This window comes from Aquila chrysaetos, chromosome 16, assembly GCF_900496995.4.
Source record: "Aquila chrysaetos chrysaetos chromosome 16, bAquChr1.4, whole genome shotgun sequence".
Classification (NCBI taxonomy): domain Eukaryota; kingdom Metazoa; phylum Chordata; class Aves; order Accipitriformes; family Accipitridae; genus Aquila; species Aquila chrysaetos.
Window position 1 is genome coordinate 3,238,856 of NC_044019.1, and position 17,879 is coordinate 3,256,734.

Consider the following 17,879-nt stretch of genomic DNA (forward strand, 5'->3'; position numbering starts at 1 on the left):
CTACAAACACCCCCAGCCACCTGTGCTGTTAGACTCACTCATAAAAAAAAAAATCAGAGCGTGTTGGGGGTGCAAAAGGAATTCATTCCACAATCCCAATTCCCTCCACCACATCCCCACAAAAATCTTTTAGTGCTTGGGCCAACCTTATACCCAACCAGTGGGACTGGGAGAAACCCAAACGTCCAAAGAGCCGTTACTCTTTATCATCTTAATTATTACCCTCCCTGTGGGGATGCCAGCAAGAAGAGAAAAGCCCCTCCAGAAACACCAAAGTAGATGGCCTGTTCCCAGTCTGTCACTGTTTCCATACTGGGACCTCCAACTTCTTACATTTCTCCCCTTGCCCTGTCTGAAAAGCATGGCTACCTCGAGGTGCTGGAGCTGGGCAGAGCGGGTGCCGGTGGTCGTGCTCGGGGAGCTGCCCTGCATGCAGCGCTCCTGCCCTAATGCATGGCCGGTCTGCGTGGCTGGGGAGCTGCTCCATGGCACGGGGGTCTGTGGTGCTCTCCGTTTGTCCTGGCGTTTGAGATCTGCTTGGGGAAGGGCAGGATTTAAAGCATGGCAGGAGTCAGTGTGGAAGCTGCGCTGGAGAGATTCCTAGATACTCTGAAGTGAACATCTTTGGGTTTTTTTCTCCTCTGTGATTACACAGTGGGATTTGCGTTGTCTTTACTTTTGAAAACTGGAGTTATTGAACGGCTTTGGTGTGCTTGTTGGTCTCCTTCCCTCTCTTTCTCCATGGAGCATTAGGAGCACTTCTGGGTTTTGCTGCTTGCTGCTTTGCTACGTTACTGTTGGTGGATGTTGGAAGCATCTCAGTGCTGCCCTGGGTGATGGACTAGATGAGCATTAAAACTTGCTGGGAACATGCAAGCTAGCAAATGCACCAATTTGCGTGCTGTAATGCCTTTGGAGTTGCATTTCAAACACTTTGGGACTCACTTTCTAGCCTGTGTAGGGTTTTTGAACTTTTTTTTTGGAAACTGAGACCTCCCTGGAACTCATGCAATCTGAGCGCTGGAAATGCTTGAATTTGATTTAATTCTTTTTCCTTCTCTTTCTATTCTAGGGCAGCGAAGCAGTGGCAGGAGTGATCGATCTTGGCACGGTAGAAATATTCCCTGTCTTTGGTGCCATGCAGAGAGGTCTTATAGATCAGGACACTGGCCTCGTCCTCTTGGAGGCCCAGGTTATCACATCTGACTTAGTTGTTCCAGAGACCAATGAGAAACTCTCCTTGAAGAAAGGTCTGGCAAGAAAAATCATCGATCTCAGGACATTCCAGGTGCTGCAGGAGTTGAAGGATGCTCTCCACCAGGTGGAAGAAGTCAGCTGTGAAGGGAGGCAGGTCCTACCTGTCGTTGCTGCGATAGAAGAGGGGAGGATCAGTGAGAGCATCGGGCTAAAGATTCTTGAAGCTGAGCTCGTCACTGGGGGCTTTAAAGTCCATCAGGGCAGAATTAGCATGGAGACAGCAGTGCAAGAAAGGCTCCTTACCCCCCAGCTTTATTCCAGACTTATGTCTCACCTGGAGGGTGGCAAGGATTTGGTTGACCCCAACACTGCTGAGAAAATCAGTCTGCTCGAGCTCATGCACCGATGCATCATCCACCAAGAGACTGGACTGAGGCTGCTCCCAGTCAAGCAGCTGGCGGGTGGGATGGTGAGCTTGAAATCAGGCAGAAAAGTCAGCATCTTCCGTGCTGTGCAGGAAGGGCTGATAGACAGGCAGGTAACGGTCAGGTTGCTGGAAGCCCACCTCTTTGCTGGTGGCATTGTTGACCCCAGGACAGGGCACAGGCTGACTGTGGACGAGGCCGTGAGACATAATTTAATTGACCAGGATTTGGCGTGCACGCTTCTTATCCGGCAGCTTCAGACAGGTGGCATCATCGATACAGTCACGGGAGAGAGACTGACAATTGATGAAGCTGTAAGGAAAGAGTTGGTAGCACCAAGGATTGCATTGGTGGTCCTGGAATCCCTCTGGTCCTTCATGGGGCTCCTGTGGCCAGAGACGGGGGAGATCGTCCCAGTTGCAGATGCTTTAGATCAAGGAATCCTGTCTACAGAGATGGTTTACAAGATTCTCAGCAAGAGGCAACTCATTAAGGCTGTCTTTATACCAGAAACCACTGAGGTGTTGTCCTGGAAGAAAGCAGTTGAACATGGCATCTTGGAGAGAGATGTGGCGAAGAAGCTGAAATCAACAGTCATACCTGATGTCATGGCCAGCGTGCAGCTTGCTGGCTCTCCAAACCGAAGCAGGCACGGCCAGAGCAATTCTGGAAGGAGTCCCACAGGTCACAAAGAGCAAAGTGACCCTCTGCTAAGGAGTGATGACGAAAGGCTGATGTTCCACTTGATGACCCACAGCTACATCAACATCCATGATGGCCAGAAGCTGCTCTTAGTGGACGGAGAGTTGAACAATCTCACTAAAGCCCTCATCCGAACCCAAGAAAATGGATCCTGTGCAGACACGTTGGAAGGCAGTGAAGGCTTTGAGGAGACAAAGGCAGATGCAGCTCTTGAAAGAGAGCCTTGCAATGGCTTGGCTTTGCAGCAGCTTGAGTTTCAATTTGCTCCTTCAAAAGAACAAAGAGAAAAGGTCTTGCCACCCAGAGCTTTGGAGAATGGGGAGGTGGTGATGGGACCTGAAGGCCTCCTATTGGAGGATGCAGAAGATATCCTGCTTGTGGAGGAGCAAGAGCAGATTTATACCAAACAGGCTACCATGAAGAGTGAAGCTGATGCTGAATTTGGAAGAGAGCAAGTAGCTTCTACAAGCAAGGGCAAACATCAGGTAAAATTATCAATGCCAGGATGTCCCGGTGACCTTGGTAGTGGATTCAGAGAAACAGAGGAAATGATGGTTAGGGCAGAAGAAGAGTCCAAGCCTACTACAGTAGATGGAGTGGAAAGTATCGAAGACCAGAAGAGGGCACCGGAGAGTGGGACAGTTGTTGTGAAAAGTGAAATCTGCATCTCGATGGATGTTTCAGAAAGTAGAGAGAGACTGGAAATCGTGGCAGAGAGGCCTGAGGGTGGGGAGAAACCTGAACTAGAGGCAGAGGATGTTAGAGAGATTTATTTGCTAAACGAGGAAACAATTGAGAATGGCGTGCTGGGAGGAGAGGAGGTTGTGCTCCCTAAAACTGGAGAGGCAGAGCAAACAGAGAGGCAAAGTGAAAACATTGAAAGTGTATTGGAAGTACAAGAAGAAGGGGAAGAAGTATTAGATTATGAGAGTGTTGATGAAACTTCCCTGCCAGCTCCTGCAGAGCAGGAAGCGGAGGACACTTTGGAAATGCTGTTGACACAGCTCCAAAGCGGTGGCATAATCCATAAGCAGACAGGGAAGACTCTTCTTCTAAATGAAGCAGTAGCCCATGGAGTGGTGCCCAGCCACACAGCTGTGAAACTAATGGAGAAAATGAAGATGTTCAGTGGTTTCTTTGACTCTCATACATGTGAATCATTAACCACTGAGGACGTCATTGAAGAAGGTCTGATGGATGAGAACCTTCTCCAGAAGGTGCTCGCATCTGACAAAGCAATAAGTGGCGTTCTTGACCCAGGCAATAACTTTGTCTACTCTGTCAAGGATGCCGCTGCAGTTGGCCTTCTGGACAAGGAAACGGCAGCGAGGATCTTGGAAGGGCAAGTGGTTACTGGAGGGATTGTTGACTTGAAACGTGGCAAAAAAATATCGGTCACTTTGGCTTCAAATCTGGGCCTGATAGAGCCAACAAGTCAGAAAGAGCTGGTCAAGCTGGAGAAGGCTTCCAAAGGGAAAGGCACTGATGAGATGACCAGACAGAAGCTCATTAGCCTACAGGCTGAGACCAGTGGAATTGTGGATCCTAAAACCAAGCAGCTTTTGACTGTTGCACAGTCTGTTGAAAAAGGGCTCCTGAAAAAGGAAAAAGCTTTTCAGCTCTTGACCAAGCAGATTGCTGATGGAGGAATCATCCATCACGTGTCTGGAATGAGGCTTTCGGTAAACAATGCAATGAAACATGGTTTGATTGATCAAGATTTATGTAATGAGCTCACGAAAGCTGAAAGCGTGTGCCTGCAGGACTACGTTCATCCAGTTACAAAGGAGAAACTGCCCTTGCCCCAGGCGGTATCGTTAGGGCTCATTAGTCCGGCCTTCCAGAGGAAAGTGCAAGAAATCCAGGCTGGGAGTGGAAGCATTTTTGATCCTGCTTCTGGCCAGAGACTGGCACTCTGTCAAGCGGTAAAGGAGGGCTTGCTGCCCGAGCAGGTTATGGAGAAAGTCCTGTCATCTTCAGAAATGAAAGAAGGAATTGTAGATCCCGAGACCTGCATCATCGTTCCCTACTCGGAGTTCATAAAGAAGTGTAAAATTGACATTGAATCTGGCCAGAGGTATCTGGAGGTCCATCCCTTCAGAGCCGTCAAGGATGAGGTGACGGGGAGCAAGCTTACGTGCGCCGAGGCGGTGAGGCTGGGGAAGGTGGACCCTCTGCCCACTCTGCGGTTGCTGCAGGCTCAGGCAGACAGCGGGGGGGGTCGTGGAGGGGACCGTCAGCAAGAGGCTTTCCCTGAGGGCTGCTGTGGAGCAAGGGCTGCTGGATGAGGAGATGGCCAAACTCATCGCCACCAACCAGATGAGGACCGGGGGAATTGTTGAGGCTAGCAGTGGGAAAAGGTTGAGTTTAAAGGAAGCTGTTGAAAAAGAACTGATTAGCCAAAAATTAGCTGCCAGTCTTCGGGAGGCACAAATATCCGAAGACAAATATGGTTCTGAGGTCTGCAAAGTAGACAAACCCCACCTTTTCCAGGAAAAAATGGAAAAATTATCTCCAAAAGATGAAGATGTCGTCTATACTAGTGCTTCTAAGAAGTCTGAAGGTGCTGAGCACAAAGCTGAATCTGAAGCCGTGAGCTACAATGCGGCTGGAGGTGCAGCCGCTGCCACCGAGAGATTCCCAGTGACGCCGACAGAAGGGAAATCAAAACCTCAAGAAACTTCAGAGGATGGCGTAACACATCAGCCCCAAGGAAAGGTTGAACTGACTCCAGAATACCCCTCAGTATTAGGTACAACATCACTCCCTGAAGAGACAGTGGTAGTGAGGGCTATGGAAAGAGGGATCGCAAAAAGCAGCTCCCAGTTGAGAGCAGCTTGGGGGAAGGAATCGTGGAGAGAAGAAGTAGATCAAGGGACAGAGAAAGTGAAGGGATTGGGATTGGAGAAAGAGCAGTTGCTCTTGGACACGGAGGTGCTTCGCAGTGCAGAGGATAGTGAGGAGAGGAGGAGGAGGAGAGGGTTTGTAAGTGCAGAGGGGGTTGTGGCAGGTGAAGAAGGTGAGCAAGGAGAGCGAGCGGGCAGCCTCGATGGGGTAACACCGGCAGCCCCAAGGGAATCTGTTACGGCGGGCCAAGGGAAGGGAGAGGTGGGTCCTACAGAGTCTGGAGAGCCCCCTGAGACTGGCATCCCTATGAAGCCTGCAGGAGATGAGCTTGCAGTTAAAAAAACTGTCAAGCATATCGAAGAAGAAACCCCGAGACTGGGTGCAGAAGGTCCAGTTGATCAAGCAAAAACAAGTGAAACTGAGCTAAAACCTACCCAAAAACAGAAAAGCAAGAAAAAGAAAGCAAAGCAGACTGGTATCCCAGGGGACAGTGCTCAGCTGGAGAAATCTTCTGCAGAAAAGCAGTCCCTTCCTTTTGTGATTTCCAAAGAAATTCCAGGGGAAAAGGAGGAGGAGGAGGACTTTGTCTCAAGCGTGCCAGAACCAAAACATGAAACCACCACCAAGATTACTGCTGGCTTGGCAAGAGACACAGCCAAGCACGGGGGGAGCAGCAGGGATGAAAAAGAAAAGAAAGCAATTTCTGAGAAAGATAAAGAAAACCTTGCTGGGGATCAGGTGTTCCCTGTCCCCCCAGGACAAGGAGAAGCTCAAGAGGTGATGAAAGGTGGGATCAGAAATGGTCACGGTTCCTCAGTAGCGTTGAGCCTGGAGGAGAGGATGACCCAGGAAGACACCAAGGTGGAAACCACCAGTGATGTGTCCATTGCAGCTCCTGCAGCAGATGAACTGCCCGATGAATTAATTATCAGAGAGGAACCCAGAGAAGTTCAGGAAACCTCTGCAGTCCTTGAGCTCGGAGAAAAGGCACGGCAAGAGCAAACAGTGGAGATCAGCACAGGCGAAGGAGGTGCCCCTGTTCCCCCAAAATCCCAAGGAGAAGCACCCCAGGACAGGACCAGGCAGCCGGGTCCTGGCGATCGGGGCTTGCTCTTACCTGTGATAGTGGAGGGGGAGCTGCTGGAAACATCGAGGGAATCCACGAGACCAGCCCAGGTAAATTGATGCTTTTTGCTATTTCGACATTTTTTTAATGAGCTATTTGTGTATGCTTAATGTTAAATCTGTCCAAGGTCCTCAGCACAGAGGACAGCCAGAACAAGAGGAGTGAATGTTTGAGCTTGATGTTGCAGTATCAGCTGCAATGGATTTGGCAAAGGACCCAGTGATGTATGACTGAAAACACTCAAGGCTTAGTTGTGGCTTCTTTTAGCTAGAGCATTGCTTATAAATGACTAATAAGTAGGACGCTTTTTTGGCACTTTTACTGTAACACCAGAGATCTCTTGCCATTTATAAGCTTATGTTGGAAAAAGAGTTGTGTGTTTTATTTTTCCTGTAGTAAATCTTGTAGATAAGGCTGGTGAGTGGAAAGTCCCTGAAATGGAATGTTATTAACAGATTTCTTCTTTGAAAAGAGGAATAACATATAATCCTTTGTTTTCTGTCTGAATCTGAGGTTTTGTTTTACTGTTTGATTCTGTAGATCATGTTCAGCAAGAAGATGTGTCTGGAGCACGATGAGAAGCTGGTATCGTATCTCTCCATGCTCCGAGATATCGAGATGAGAATCAAACGGGTGCAGCCGGCGGAGCAGAATTTGGCAGCCCTGCATGACCTGCTGCAGCAGGTGGAGGTGAGAGAGGCTGGGCCAGGCTTGGCTGGCGTTAGGCAGGACAGAGCTCGTCCCTCCTCTCCCCAGCTTCATGTACAGCCCTTGCACCTCCTCCCTGCTTCTGGGAGCCAGCCAGGGAGGTTAGTCTCAGGTTTAACAGGCATTTGTATGCAAACCCCATCCCTCCCCGCTCTGGCACTGCCTCTGGCTCACCTTCTTCTCCCTGCTTAGACAATAACCTAAGCTTGGCTGAAATGAGTTTTACAGCCTGGAGAAAGACAGGCGAGTGCTGGCAGCTGAGTGGGGCTGGAGGATAGCAATGAATCTTTCTAGCAGATAGATGCAGTGTTTGGAACTGGGTCTCCAAAACCTTTCCTCAGTATTGGCAGCGGGAAGATGAAGTCACTGTATCTTAGACATAACGATGCTGTCTTGCCTCAGGCCCTGGGCGCTGAGCTGCAGGAGCTGAGCTTCTCAGTGAATCAGGAGTTGGACGCCGTGAAGTGGATTGTGGCCAACCCCCCCGAAGAAGTCCCTGAGCAATTACTGAAGGCTTTGGAGAAGGATGCCAAGAACCTCCAGAAGTCTCTGAGCTCTGCGAGTGATGTCCTGGAGTCCCGGCTGCAAAACCTTCGCGGGGCAGCAGAAACCAAAAAGGTAGAGCTGGCAATTGCCTCCGCTGCCTGCTGCCCCCCTAGCATCCCAAAGCTCCTTGCCTGGAGCGCTCTGCTCCTTCTTTAAATGATGCATTTCTGTTTTTAAGGCTAAAATCCTGGCACTTCACGAGACTCTCCAGGGCAAACTCCAGGAGCTACTGAGCTGGGTCTCTGGCACTGCAGAGTCGCTGGACAGCAGCGATTACCACCACGCGACCGATGCGAACAGCTTGAGTCGCTGCCTCCAGCACTACAAGGTAACCATGGCAATGCCCCTAATCCTTCTGGCTGATGAAGTTGCTGTCCTCTGTGCGGAGGAGAAGCTTTTAATCCTGCTTCCCTCCTGGAGCCTTGGTGGGTTTGCCCTTATCCTTTGTTGCAGGAGGAGCAACAATATTGTACTTGCTCCAAAGTCATTAATTTCCACAATATACAAACCATCTGCTTTGGCTGTTTGGGGAACATGCTCAAATGCAGGTGTGTGGTGTGGGCTGACAGACTGGGAGGGATTCCCGTCAGGCTCTGCGATGTTGGAGGAGAGAGCTGCTTCCTCTGTGGGGGCTCTGAGAGCCCCCTCCATCACACCTGCCCCGGTCTCCATCGACTGTACGAGGAGCCCAGGCTTCCCTCCGCATTTATTCATCTTTTAGCGATAGCTCTCAAGGTTTGGTCAGTTCAGCATCTCCTGTTTGCTGGTAACACCTTGGTGTTGAAGTCAGGGGATCGAAGGCTTTGAGAGCTGATGGTGGCACACGAAGTCACCGTGGACTGGACAGGGCTGCTGGCAGCTCCAGGTCTGGGTCGTCTTCAGACCCGAGGGCAGGCCTACCCGCACGGTCCAAGCAACCTCTTGACGAGGTGCTGGAGGCCTGGTGCAGAGGAGCGTTGGAAGATTGCTGCAGTGAGATGCTGTCACCTCGATGCCGAGTGTGCTTTTGGGAGCATTTAGAGTTTCTGGAATATATTGTTCTTTTTTTTGGGTGCACACCGCTGCCAGTCCGTGCGTCTCATCTGAAGCTGGCAGTGCAGGAAAGCTCATTTTGCCTGACAGGTCTTTTCTCTCCCATTCAGGAGCTGAAAGAGCCCCTTGCTGACACCAAGTCTCAGCTCGACGCCACTGCCTTTGACATCCAGTTCCTTATCTCGGAGCACGCCCAGGACTTAACCCCTCAGCAGAGCAGGCAGCTGCTGAGGCTGCTCAATGAGCTGCAGAAGGCTTTTCGGGACCTGTCGGAGCGTGTGACAGCTCAGGTGGAGGTCCTGCAGGTCTGTCTCCAGCAAGTGGAGCAGACGGATCAGGTGAAGGTTGTGAGGCATCTGCTTCCTGGCTGCAGTTTGCTCGCTGAAGCACTTCCCGGCCACAAGAACGTGCGCCGAGACACCTCGTATTTGGGATTTCATATGCATGCCACTCACAGTTTATGACTTCTCATTGCACATCATGAGCTTCCTCTAAAGCCTTTCTTCTTCCTACCACGTAACTCCCAGGCGGAAAGTTGCTTTCCTCCCGAAAGATGGAGCCCTGCCGAGGTGTGGGTAGCACAGGCAGGCAGTCCTCTGCTAGACATCAAGTTGCTTTGGGCTGGGTGGAATAATCCCTGGTCTCTGTAACCCCAGCAGAAAATCCCCGTGCAGAGGGGCCACCACAGACACCTGGCAGTTTTAATGTCTTATTTCCACTGCACAGGTCGGGTATTGCTGTCCCAGAGAAACAGCTGATGATGTATCAAGGCAGCAGGCAGCTGCAAAAGCAAGTCCTCAGGTCTCTGCTGCATTGCTGCAGCACCCATCACTGCATGGATCCTCTTATTCAAGACAGGATTAGTGTGGTTTTTATTAACAATTGCTCCTGTAACTCTTGCCTGTCTTCTCTGGAGTGTGTGTGTGTATATTAACCAGTTTGCTTTGCTTTTTCAGATTCAGTGTGCGCCCATCCTAACCCAGGAAGAACTCGCTTTGCAGCTGAAGAGCTCTTAAGAAGGCTCTTTCAATTTGCTTCTGTTGTTTATCTTATGACTGGGAGAAACAAGCGCAGTGTTTTGCACAAGTTTGTACATCGCCTTGCTGAAATGCCCAGTGAAACTCAAAAACCTTTATCTCCCCTGGGAAAGGGGAACAGAAATGTTGCAGGGACTCTCAGGTCACATCATGCTCAATTGCTCAAACAGGCGCTTCTGTATTGTGCTCTGGCAGCAAAACGGAGGAGCTGGATCAGCTACAGAAACGCTTTCTCTCTCCTGGGCTCCCTCTCCAACCCCAGGATCAAAAAAACAGCCTACCTGGGTTGCGTGGGGCTCCACAGTGGTGCTGCCTGACCTCAGGTTGTTGTTACCTCTCGTTAGATGAGTTTCTGCTGCAGTTTTAATGTTTGTAAGGTTGAATGGAAAAGGCACAGAAACTTCTGGTTGAGCTCTCCCGAGAAAGGAGTGCGTGACCTGGAGCGTGGCTCCACGTGGAGCTGAACGGGCTTCTCAAAGAGCAGACTGAGAGAAACCTGCTCAAAGGGTGCAAAGGTGGAGTGAGCAGCTCCTGCTCGGCAGGGACTCAGCACCTCAGCCCCGTTCCCGCAGCGTGTGAGCCTGAGAGGGAGAGGGAGCACATGGAGAGCTGCAAAAGCCGTTTTCTGTGCTGCATCCTCGTCTTCCGGAGATGCTCCAGCTGTAACCTCTCACCTTGCCTTTCAGCGATGTGCGTGACCAGAGGTGCAGCACCGGTACTAACTGTCCCCTCTCCTCTCCCCTCTGCCCGCAGACCCTGCAGGAGCAGCAGGCAGCCCGGGCGCAGAGCCTGGCCGAGCTGAGCCGCTGGCTGTGCCAGGCAGAGGACACGCTGGCAGAGCAGCAGAGAGCAGCCAGTGAAGGGGACCTGTCCACCTTGCAACAGAGGCAAAGCGATGTTAAGGTCAGTGCTTTAAAAAACGGGGGTCAGCAGAGAGGCTCAGCGCTGCCTCGGGAGCGCACAGAGCCTTACGGCATTGTCTGCCTAGGAGCTGCAGAGGAACATGCACACCCGAGCCGCCTCCTTCGCCAGCGTCCTGAAAAGCACAGAGGAGTTTTTGGAGGAGAACAAGGCAAAGATGGAGCCCGGAGAGCTGGCAGCACTGCAAGAGAAGCTCCAGCATGCCAAAGAGCAGTACCGGTCCCTGCAGGAGAGGACGGAGTTGGCCCAGAAGGAGCTGGAGAGTGCTGTGACTGCTGCAGTGCAGCAGGAGACTGAAAAGGTAACGTGCAAAGAGCTGTAGCCCCTGGGCTCTGCTTGAGGTGGACGGTGAGGTCCAGTTGGTGCAATGAGGTTTATTCGGGGTCCTGGCGGTCATCTGCATGATGCAGGGTAAAGCAATTTGCTGTTCCTTCCTGCCTGTCCCCCAGGCGAGGTGCCCCCCAGGCATTTCTCTCATGAAATGCCTTGAGAGCTGCAGCCACAGATGAGCTGGTTGTGGAGGAAATGGGGGAGTAAAAGGCACCTTGCTCTGCCTTTGGGCTGACCTTTAATGGGAGCGTGAGCATCGGGCACCTCCACGCGCTGGCACTGAAAGCAATGCTCACACCTGCGTGCGAGGAGCTGCAGCCCTTTGGGGTGGGAACTCTGGGTTGTATCAGGGTGAGAAATGCAACGTAGCAGAGAGGCTGAGTTTATTCACAGCTTCTTTGCACCTTACCCACTTCCAGAGAGTCACGAAGTGTTTTGGATGTCTGTGAGTGTCTCAAGCATTTGCTGTGGCTGGAAAACCGTTTGGCGTTTTTCTTCTGTTGATTTTTGTCTCCCTCCCCCATGCAGCAGCTTGCTGAACATGCATAAAACGGGTCATTCTTATCTGGAGCCTTTGTGCTTTCAGGTGAAAGCTGCCAAAGAGCTGGAGGAGAACAGCAATAAGATCGATTCCCTTTTGAACTGGGTGGCATCACTGGAGCAGAAGGGAGGGCTCCTGGAGTACAGACCGCATCCTATCGAGCAAGCGCCAGGGGTGCAAGTGGGGACAGGCACTCAGGACGTCCCCGATGGCCACGTCGTGGGAGCAGACAGCGCTGCCGAGAGCCTGGACGAGCAGTACGAGAGGCTGAAGGTCAGGACCTACACCTCGTCCCTCTCAAAGCTTTCTCTCCGACACGCTGACCCTGCCTCCGGCTGCTGAGGTAGCTGGGAGCAGGACAGGGTGTTAGATGGGTCTGGCCTCTGAAACACGTGTTCAGGGTGATTTTTTCCATATGGGAGTTTTGGGAAGTCCCTGCCTGGCTTCCTGAAGGACATGCACTCTGTGTTGGTGGGTGGGTGCCGTGGCAGGGTGCAATCAGGGTAACGAGAGAAGGTGCCCATCGTGGTCGGAGAAGGGGCTACTCTCCTGTGCGCGGAGCACCTGCCCGCGTCCCAGCCGTGGGGTGCTCCCCCACCTTGTTAGTGCTGTAGGAGGGTGCGGAGGATCAGTCACACGTGTGGCCGCGCTGCACCCGCTGGATGCTGGTGGGCAGAGACCCTCGGTCGCAAGCATCACCTTTGCTCGCTGGCATCTTTCAGGTCCAGCACCAGGAGCTGCTGTCCCAGCAGCAGGACGTCATCCTGGCCACGCAGTCGGCGCAGGCGTTCCTGGACAAGCACGGCCACAGCCTGGCTGGGGAGGAGCGGGACCGACTCCGGAGCCGGCTGGCAGAGCTGAAGGACCAGTATGCGGCTTCCCTCTCGCAATCAGAAACGCAGCTGAAGCAAGTGCAAGTCCTGCGGGACGAGCTGCAGAAGTTCTTGCGGGATCACGGGGAGTTCGAGGCTTGGCTGAAGCAAGCAGAGCAGGATCTGGAGGGGATGTACAAGGGGGACAGCGACCCCACGGCCCTCCGGCAGCTGCTCCTGCGGCAGGGGAGCTTCTCAGAAGACGTGATCTCCCACAAAGGCGACCTGCGGTTTGTTACCATGTCAGGGCAGAAGGTGCTGGATGTGGAGGGAGCTGCTGGGGACGCAGGGTCCCAGCCGCTGATGTCCGGGAGTGTGGTCAAGAGCAGGCTGGAAGATGCAACACAGCGATACACCACGCTACACTCCAAGGTACGGGAAGGGCTTTGCGAGGCTGGGAGTTGAACCCTGGATGCTGTTTTCCTGCTGTGCATGTAGAACAAGCAAGAATGGCAGAGGGATGTTTCTCTTGAGTGTCTCACTGGATTTTTAGAACATACGTAGATTATAGAACAAGGATTGTCTTCTTCAGGGCTTGGGCAGTCTTGGTGTTGGTCTGCATTTGCCTCCTGTAATTCCTTTAACATATATGGCAAGATTGGTTTTTTAACTGTTTTTTTGTTTCTTGATGATTTCTGTGCATTTTCCGCTGGTGCCCAGGTTGCTCTGTGCTCGCGTTCATCCTCCCATTATGTCTTGTTGCTCCTTTGCAGTGCACCAAGCTTGGCTCCCACCTGAACACCTTGCTGGATCACTACCAGCAGTTCCAGGAGGTGGCAGAGTCTCTCAGGACATGGCTGCAGGAGAGCGAAACTGCCGTTGGGAAACTGCTCTCCGAGACGGTTTCTTCAGATCCAGCTGTTCTGCAAAAGCAGCTCGCCAGCGCTAAGGTACGGATGGTGTCCTTGGGTGATCTCCTGGGGCAGAGTTGGAGCCTGTATGGGAATTTGGCTGCTGCTCTGAGCAGCTAGGAGCGGGAAAGAGACTCAACCCGTTCGCTTTTTTAGCTGGTTGAGTGCAAAGATGCACCCGCAGGCTCAGCAGGTCCCGGTGCTGCAGATCAGGTAGAGCCAGACTCTTCTGAGAGGTGCTCAGAGCAATGACAAGGGGCTGCAGTCACAGACTGCCACGGGGGAGATCCCGGTGGGACATGGGGGTTGTTCCTCCCCCATGAGGGTGGCTGGGTGCTGGGACAGCCCAGACCCTCTGATCCAGCTCTGCCTCCAGCATGGGGTTGGACCTTCCAACCTACATTATTATTTTTCTTAATAATTTTGTGATGGAGAGAACAGGATCCCTCAGCAGGGTTTAAATGGAGCCCTGAGCTCCCCGCGGGTGCAGGTCTCTTGCGTGTGACCCACCGCTGATTTTGCCTTGTCTCGTGTCAAAGCAGCAGCTGCAGGGAGACCTTGCTGAGCATCAGGTGCCGGTGGAGAAGCTCCAGAAAGCAGCTCGGTCCTTGCTGGAGGTACAAGGGGAGCCAGCCCCGGACCACGGACACATTCAGGAAACAACAGGTACAGAGCAAAGCAGCTGCCTGTGTTAGCAGGGATGGTTGGGGAGAGTGTGAAAACAAACCAGGGAGGGAGGAAAGATGAAGTCTCCCATTTTTGGAGGAAGCACACAGCAACGCGTCTTCAGGGCTTGTGTTTGCACGTGGGGAGGGCTGTAATCCAGGTTGGCCATTTGTGTTGGGTCCCCTGTCTCGCTGCGGGCTTTGAGGATGGGGATTCGTCATCAGTGAGAGTTTGGCAGGAGCCAAAGGTGATCCTTGCTGCTCTCTGAGCATCAGGCGAGAAGCTCTTTGCCGCTGATTCTCCTTTGCACTGAACTCTGCAGATGCCATCGTGAACCGCTTCCAGAGCCTCTCCCAGCAGATGGCCGAGCGCTCGGACCTGCTGCAGAAATCCATCGCCCAGTCCCAGAGTGTCCAGGAGAGCCTGGAGAGCCTTCTCCAGTCGGTGGCTGAGATTGAGAAGAACCTGGAGAGAGAGCAGCCAGCTGCGCTCTCCTCTGCCTCCATCCAGGACTCGCTTGCCACGAGTGCGGTAAGACTGGTCCCTGAGCTCCCTCGCCTCAGACATGCCTGTCTGCAGGACCTGAACCATGCAGGCAGTTGCTGGGCATTAGCCACAGTATTCTGAAAGCACAAAAAAAAAACCCTAAAAAGGGATACGAGCAGAACCTTTACTTAATTTCTTTAAGCCAGGACACAGACCTGTTGAAAGTCTCCTTTCTTCTTTGCTAACCAGTAGGGCTTGGATATCAGGCACCAGGGAAAGGCAGAGCAGGTTGGGGAGATCAGAAAGGAAAGGAAAACTGGGATAGAAAACTATTCTTGCCCGACCCTGGTCGTCTTGAAGCATGCGCTGCCGTTCCCAAGGGCGGCCCAGCCTCTTCACGCCAGTTCAGTTTTGCTCAAGAGCCTTCCTAAAATGGCATCCCTTTCTGTGTCTGCTTACCACAGAAGCTGAAGCAGGACATCGCGAGGCAGAAGAGCTGCCTGGAAGCCACCCGTGAGATGGTGACGCAGTTCATGGAGGCGGCAGACAGCCCCACGGCCTCTGCCCTGCAGGGCAAGCTGGCAGAGGTGACGGAGCATTTCGGCAGGCTGTGCCAGCAGCAGCAGGAGAGGGAGGATGCGCTGAAGGGCCTCCTGCCGAAGGTCGAGCAGTACGAGCAGCTCTCGGAGAAGTTGCAGCAGTTCACGGAGAGCAGGGCGCGGATGTTGGCATCTGGGAATCAGCCAGACCGGGACATCGCTCACTTCTCCCAGCACATCCAGGTGAGATGCAGGGGGAGAAGACTCCACCCACCTTGGGTTTCTGGGACAGGGCTGTTTTGCAGTGATTTCTTCCTGGGGAAACAGGCCCCGGTTTGCTCCCAGGCTGCCAGGATCCACAGGACCTGTGCTGGCTCGTTGCCTGGGGAAGGGAGCGTGGCTGGAGCGGCTCAGGCTGTTTCCAGCAGTGAGAGAAGGGAATGGCATTTCCCTGGAGCCAGGCTGGTGTTCAGAAAGGATCTCTAGCCAGGTTCTTGGGGGCCAGACCAAATATAGCAAGGTTTTACCAATTAAAGACTCCACAGGGTTAATACAGCAAAATGCCTGAGTGCTGGCTGTAAGCACAGTGCAGGATGTGACAAAGCCCTCGGAGATGCCGTGGATCCTGGTGGTCAGTCATGGCTGTACTGCACAGGATTCTTCCCTCTGGCTTCTTACGAGTGCTCTGCTATGGGAAGTGGTTTGGCCACAGCCTCAGAAATGCTCTAAGCTGGCATAAAACCAGACACTTGTGCTGGGGGCGGGGGGGGTTGATTTGGCTTGGTCTAGGGCCCCCCGTCCCGTTCACTGCGTGGCCTTACACCAGCACTGGGGAAAGTGGGACTCGCTCCTGCAGCTGCTTAAAGTATTTGCTGAGCCGGAGCCGGAGGAGCAGGTGGGACCGAGCCGTGCCCTCCCGTTCAGCACTGGTGCGATTCGTGGCACTGCCCGCAGAAGGTCTCTCCAGCTCACCAGGACGTGGGGCTGTCCGCTTCATTCCCCCTGCCCAAGTCTGCTGGTGGGGGCATGGTCAACATCGCCCTTTGTGTTTTGGCAGGAACTGAATTCGGAGATGAGGCAGCACCAGGAGGACCTGGCTGCCCTGGAGCACCTGGCTGCGGAACTGGGGTCCTGCGGCTTCGCCCCCGGTGCTTCCCAACAGCAGGAGAAGCTGCAGAGCCTGAAGAAAGACTTCCTGCAACTGCAGAAGGTGGCAAAAGAGAGGTGAGTCCCAGGGACCCGGCCACTCACTGGGGAGGTGAGTTTGGAGGTGGCTTGGTGGTCAGAGCAAGACCCCGTGGAGATCTCCTTTCCACGGGGGGGGGCACGAGTGAACTCTTCCTGCCTCCCACACCCGGAGACGTAAGGCAGCTCGCTCCAGCTGACGCTTTAAAAAAAGCCTTGGCTGGGGGCGTTGTGAAAAATTCCTGGTGCTGCAGAAGCCGGCGTTCGTGCCGTTTCCCGGCGTGTGGGCTGCCACAGCTCCATCCCAGAGCATCTTGCTGGAGGGGAAGCGGGGTGCTGGCAGAGGATCGGGAGCCTGCCCCAGGCGTGCTCTGCGGGAGGTGACAGAGCAGAGCAGCCTGTCCCTAGAGTCCCCCTAAAGTGGGGATAAAGGGGAGCTTTAGCAGCAGCTTGAGCTCGAATCGGTCATGGCAGCTTGAGCAGGGTCGGAGCGACAGCTCGCTTGTGTCCCGGGGTGGGGGGGGGGTCACACCTCCCAGGCTGTATCTCCAAACTCCCCGGTGAATACAGGGAAGGTGACGGGGAAAAGCAGATGAATGTCATAATAATCCCCAGTAATTCAGCACCGCGCAGAGAGCTGCCTCCGGCCGTTCCTCCGGGATGGGCTGAATAGATGAGAGCCGTGGCCGGGGAGGAGGGGCGGCACAGCCTGGCCTCCCCCGGGCTGCAGCTGGCTGGGGCGAGACGGCATGAATGAGCCCTGTCTTCCCGAAAGCTTTGCTTCCCCCGGGACAAAGAGCCCGGTGCAGAGCCAGCGCAGGTTGGCGGTGGTGGTCCCGTGGCTGTCGGCTACCGCGGTGGTGCTGGAGTGGCCCCAAAAGTGCCACCGGCTGCAGCTTGCGGGGGGCAGCAGCAGCGAGGGGCGGGCTGCAGCATGCACCCCGCTTTGGCTGGCAATGCACGCGCTGTTCCTAAGCAACATCGAATAATAATAATAAAAAGAAGGGGTCCTAGAGACACAACTGTGCTACATTCAAGCGGGGGTAATTGCAAGGCAAAGCACGAGCTCTGACTCTCCAAAACCTTTTCACTCTCAGAGAAAAGGATGCATCGTCCTGCCAGGAGCAACTGGACGAATTTCGGAAGCTGGTTGGGGCCGTGAGGAAGTGGCTGAGGGAGAGCGAAGGCAAAATGCCGTCTGCTGAGACCTCCCTGGGCACCCAGGAGCTGCACCAGCGCAGGCAGCAGATCCAGGTGGGCAGAGGGAGCTGGAACTGGAGTGGAAAAGTTGGCAGCTGGTGTGGAAATGCTGGAATGTGGAATAAATCCCAGGAAGCAGAGTCCTGGGAGGTGTTTTATTGTCTCGAGAATCCTGCACTCCCCTGTACTTGCTGGTGGGCTGCAGCCCCTGGTGTGTGTGTATCCAGTGGTCCCTGGCTTGTGGAGAAGGAAGCAGTGCAAAGGTCCTCTTGGGCACTGCCTGGTTTCCCTTCCTTCCCCCTGCTTGCTCTGGGCAGGATTTGGGAGTGGGAGACCCAAGCACACTCATTTTCGCTGAGTGTTTCCCCTTGCTAGACGTGGAAGGTGGCCTCCTGTCATCCGAGCCCCCGCTCCTCTCCGGCACCGTGATGCTTTAAATCAGGATATGCCGAGGGTTTGACTCAGAGGCAGAGCAGTGTCTGCTGAGTCACCCGCAGCCCTCGCACCCCGCGGCACACCACCGGGCTCCGGCACGCCACCGGGCTCTGCCAAAAGCTGTGGGGACTGGACTCATGTGAGGCTGCGTTGTGCAGAGAGGAGGGAGGTCCCCAAAATGGTGGGAGAGAGAAAAAGGTTTCCTTCGACAGACCTGCTAGTTAGGGAAGAGC

At 53.7% G+C, this 17,879-nt stretch overlaps 1 protein-coding gene across 1 annotated transcript in view; it reads left to right on the forward strand.

Annotated features, from left to right (window-relative positions):
* Nucleotides 1-17,879, forward strand: part of MACF1 (microtubule actin crosslinking factor 1) — a 147,035-nt gene that overhangs the window by 67,223 nt on the left and 61,933 nt on the right. Inside the window, 16 exon segments of the mRNA XM_030038275.1 lie at nt 1,073-4,537; nt 4,539-6,347; nt 6,838-6,987; nt 7,408-7,623; nt 7,730-7,879; nt 8,694-8,927; nt 10,374-10,523; nt 10,609-10,842; nt 11,458-11,685; nt 12,135-12,656; nt 12,998-13,174; nt 13,675-13,801; nt 14,124-14,332; nt 14,752-15,069; nt 15,884-16,050; nt 17,109-17,265. Coding sequence (XP_029894135.1) covers nt 1,073-4,537; nt 4,539-6,347; nt 6,838-6,987; nt 7,408-7,623; nt 7,730-7,879; nt 8,694-8,927; nt 10,374-10,523; nt 10,609-10,842; nt 11,458-11,685; nt 12,135-12,656; nt 12,998-13,174; nt 13,675-13,801; nt 14,124-14,332; nt 14,752-15,069; nt 15,884-16,050; nt 17,109-17,265 — 8,313 coding nt within the window.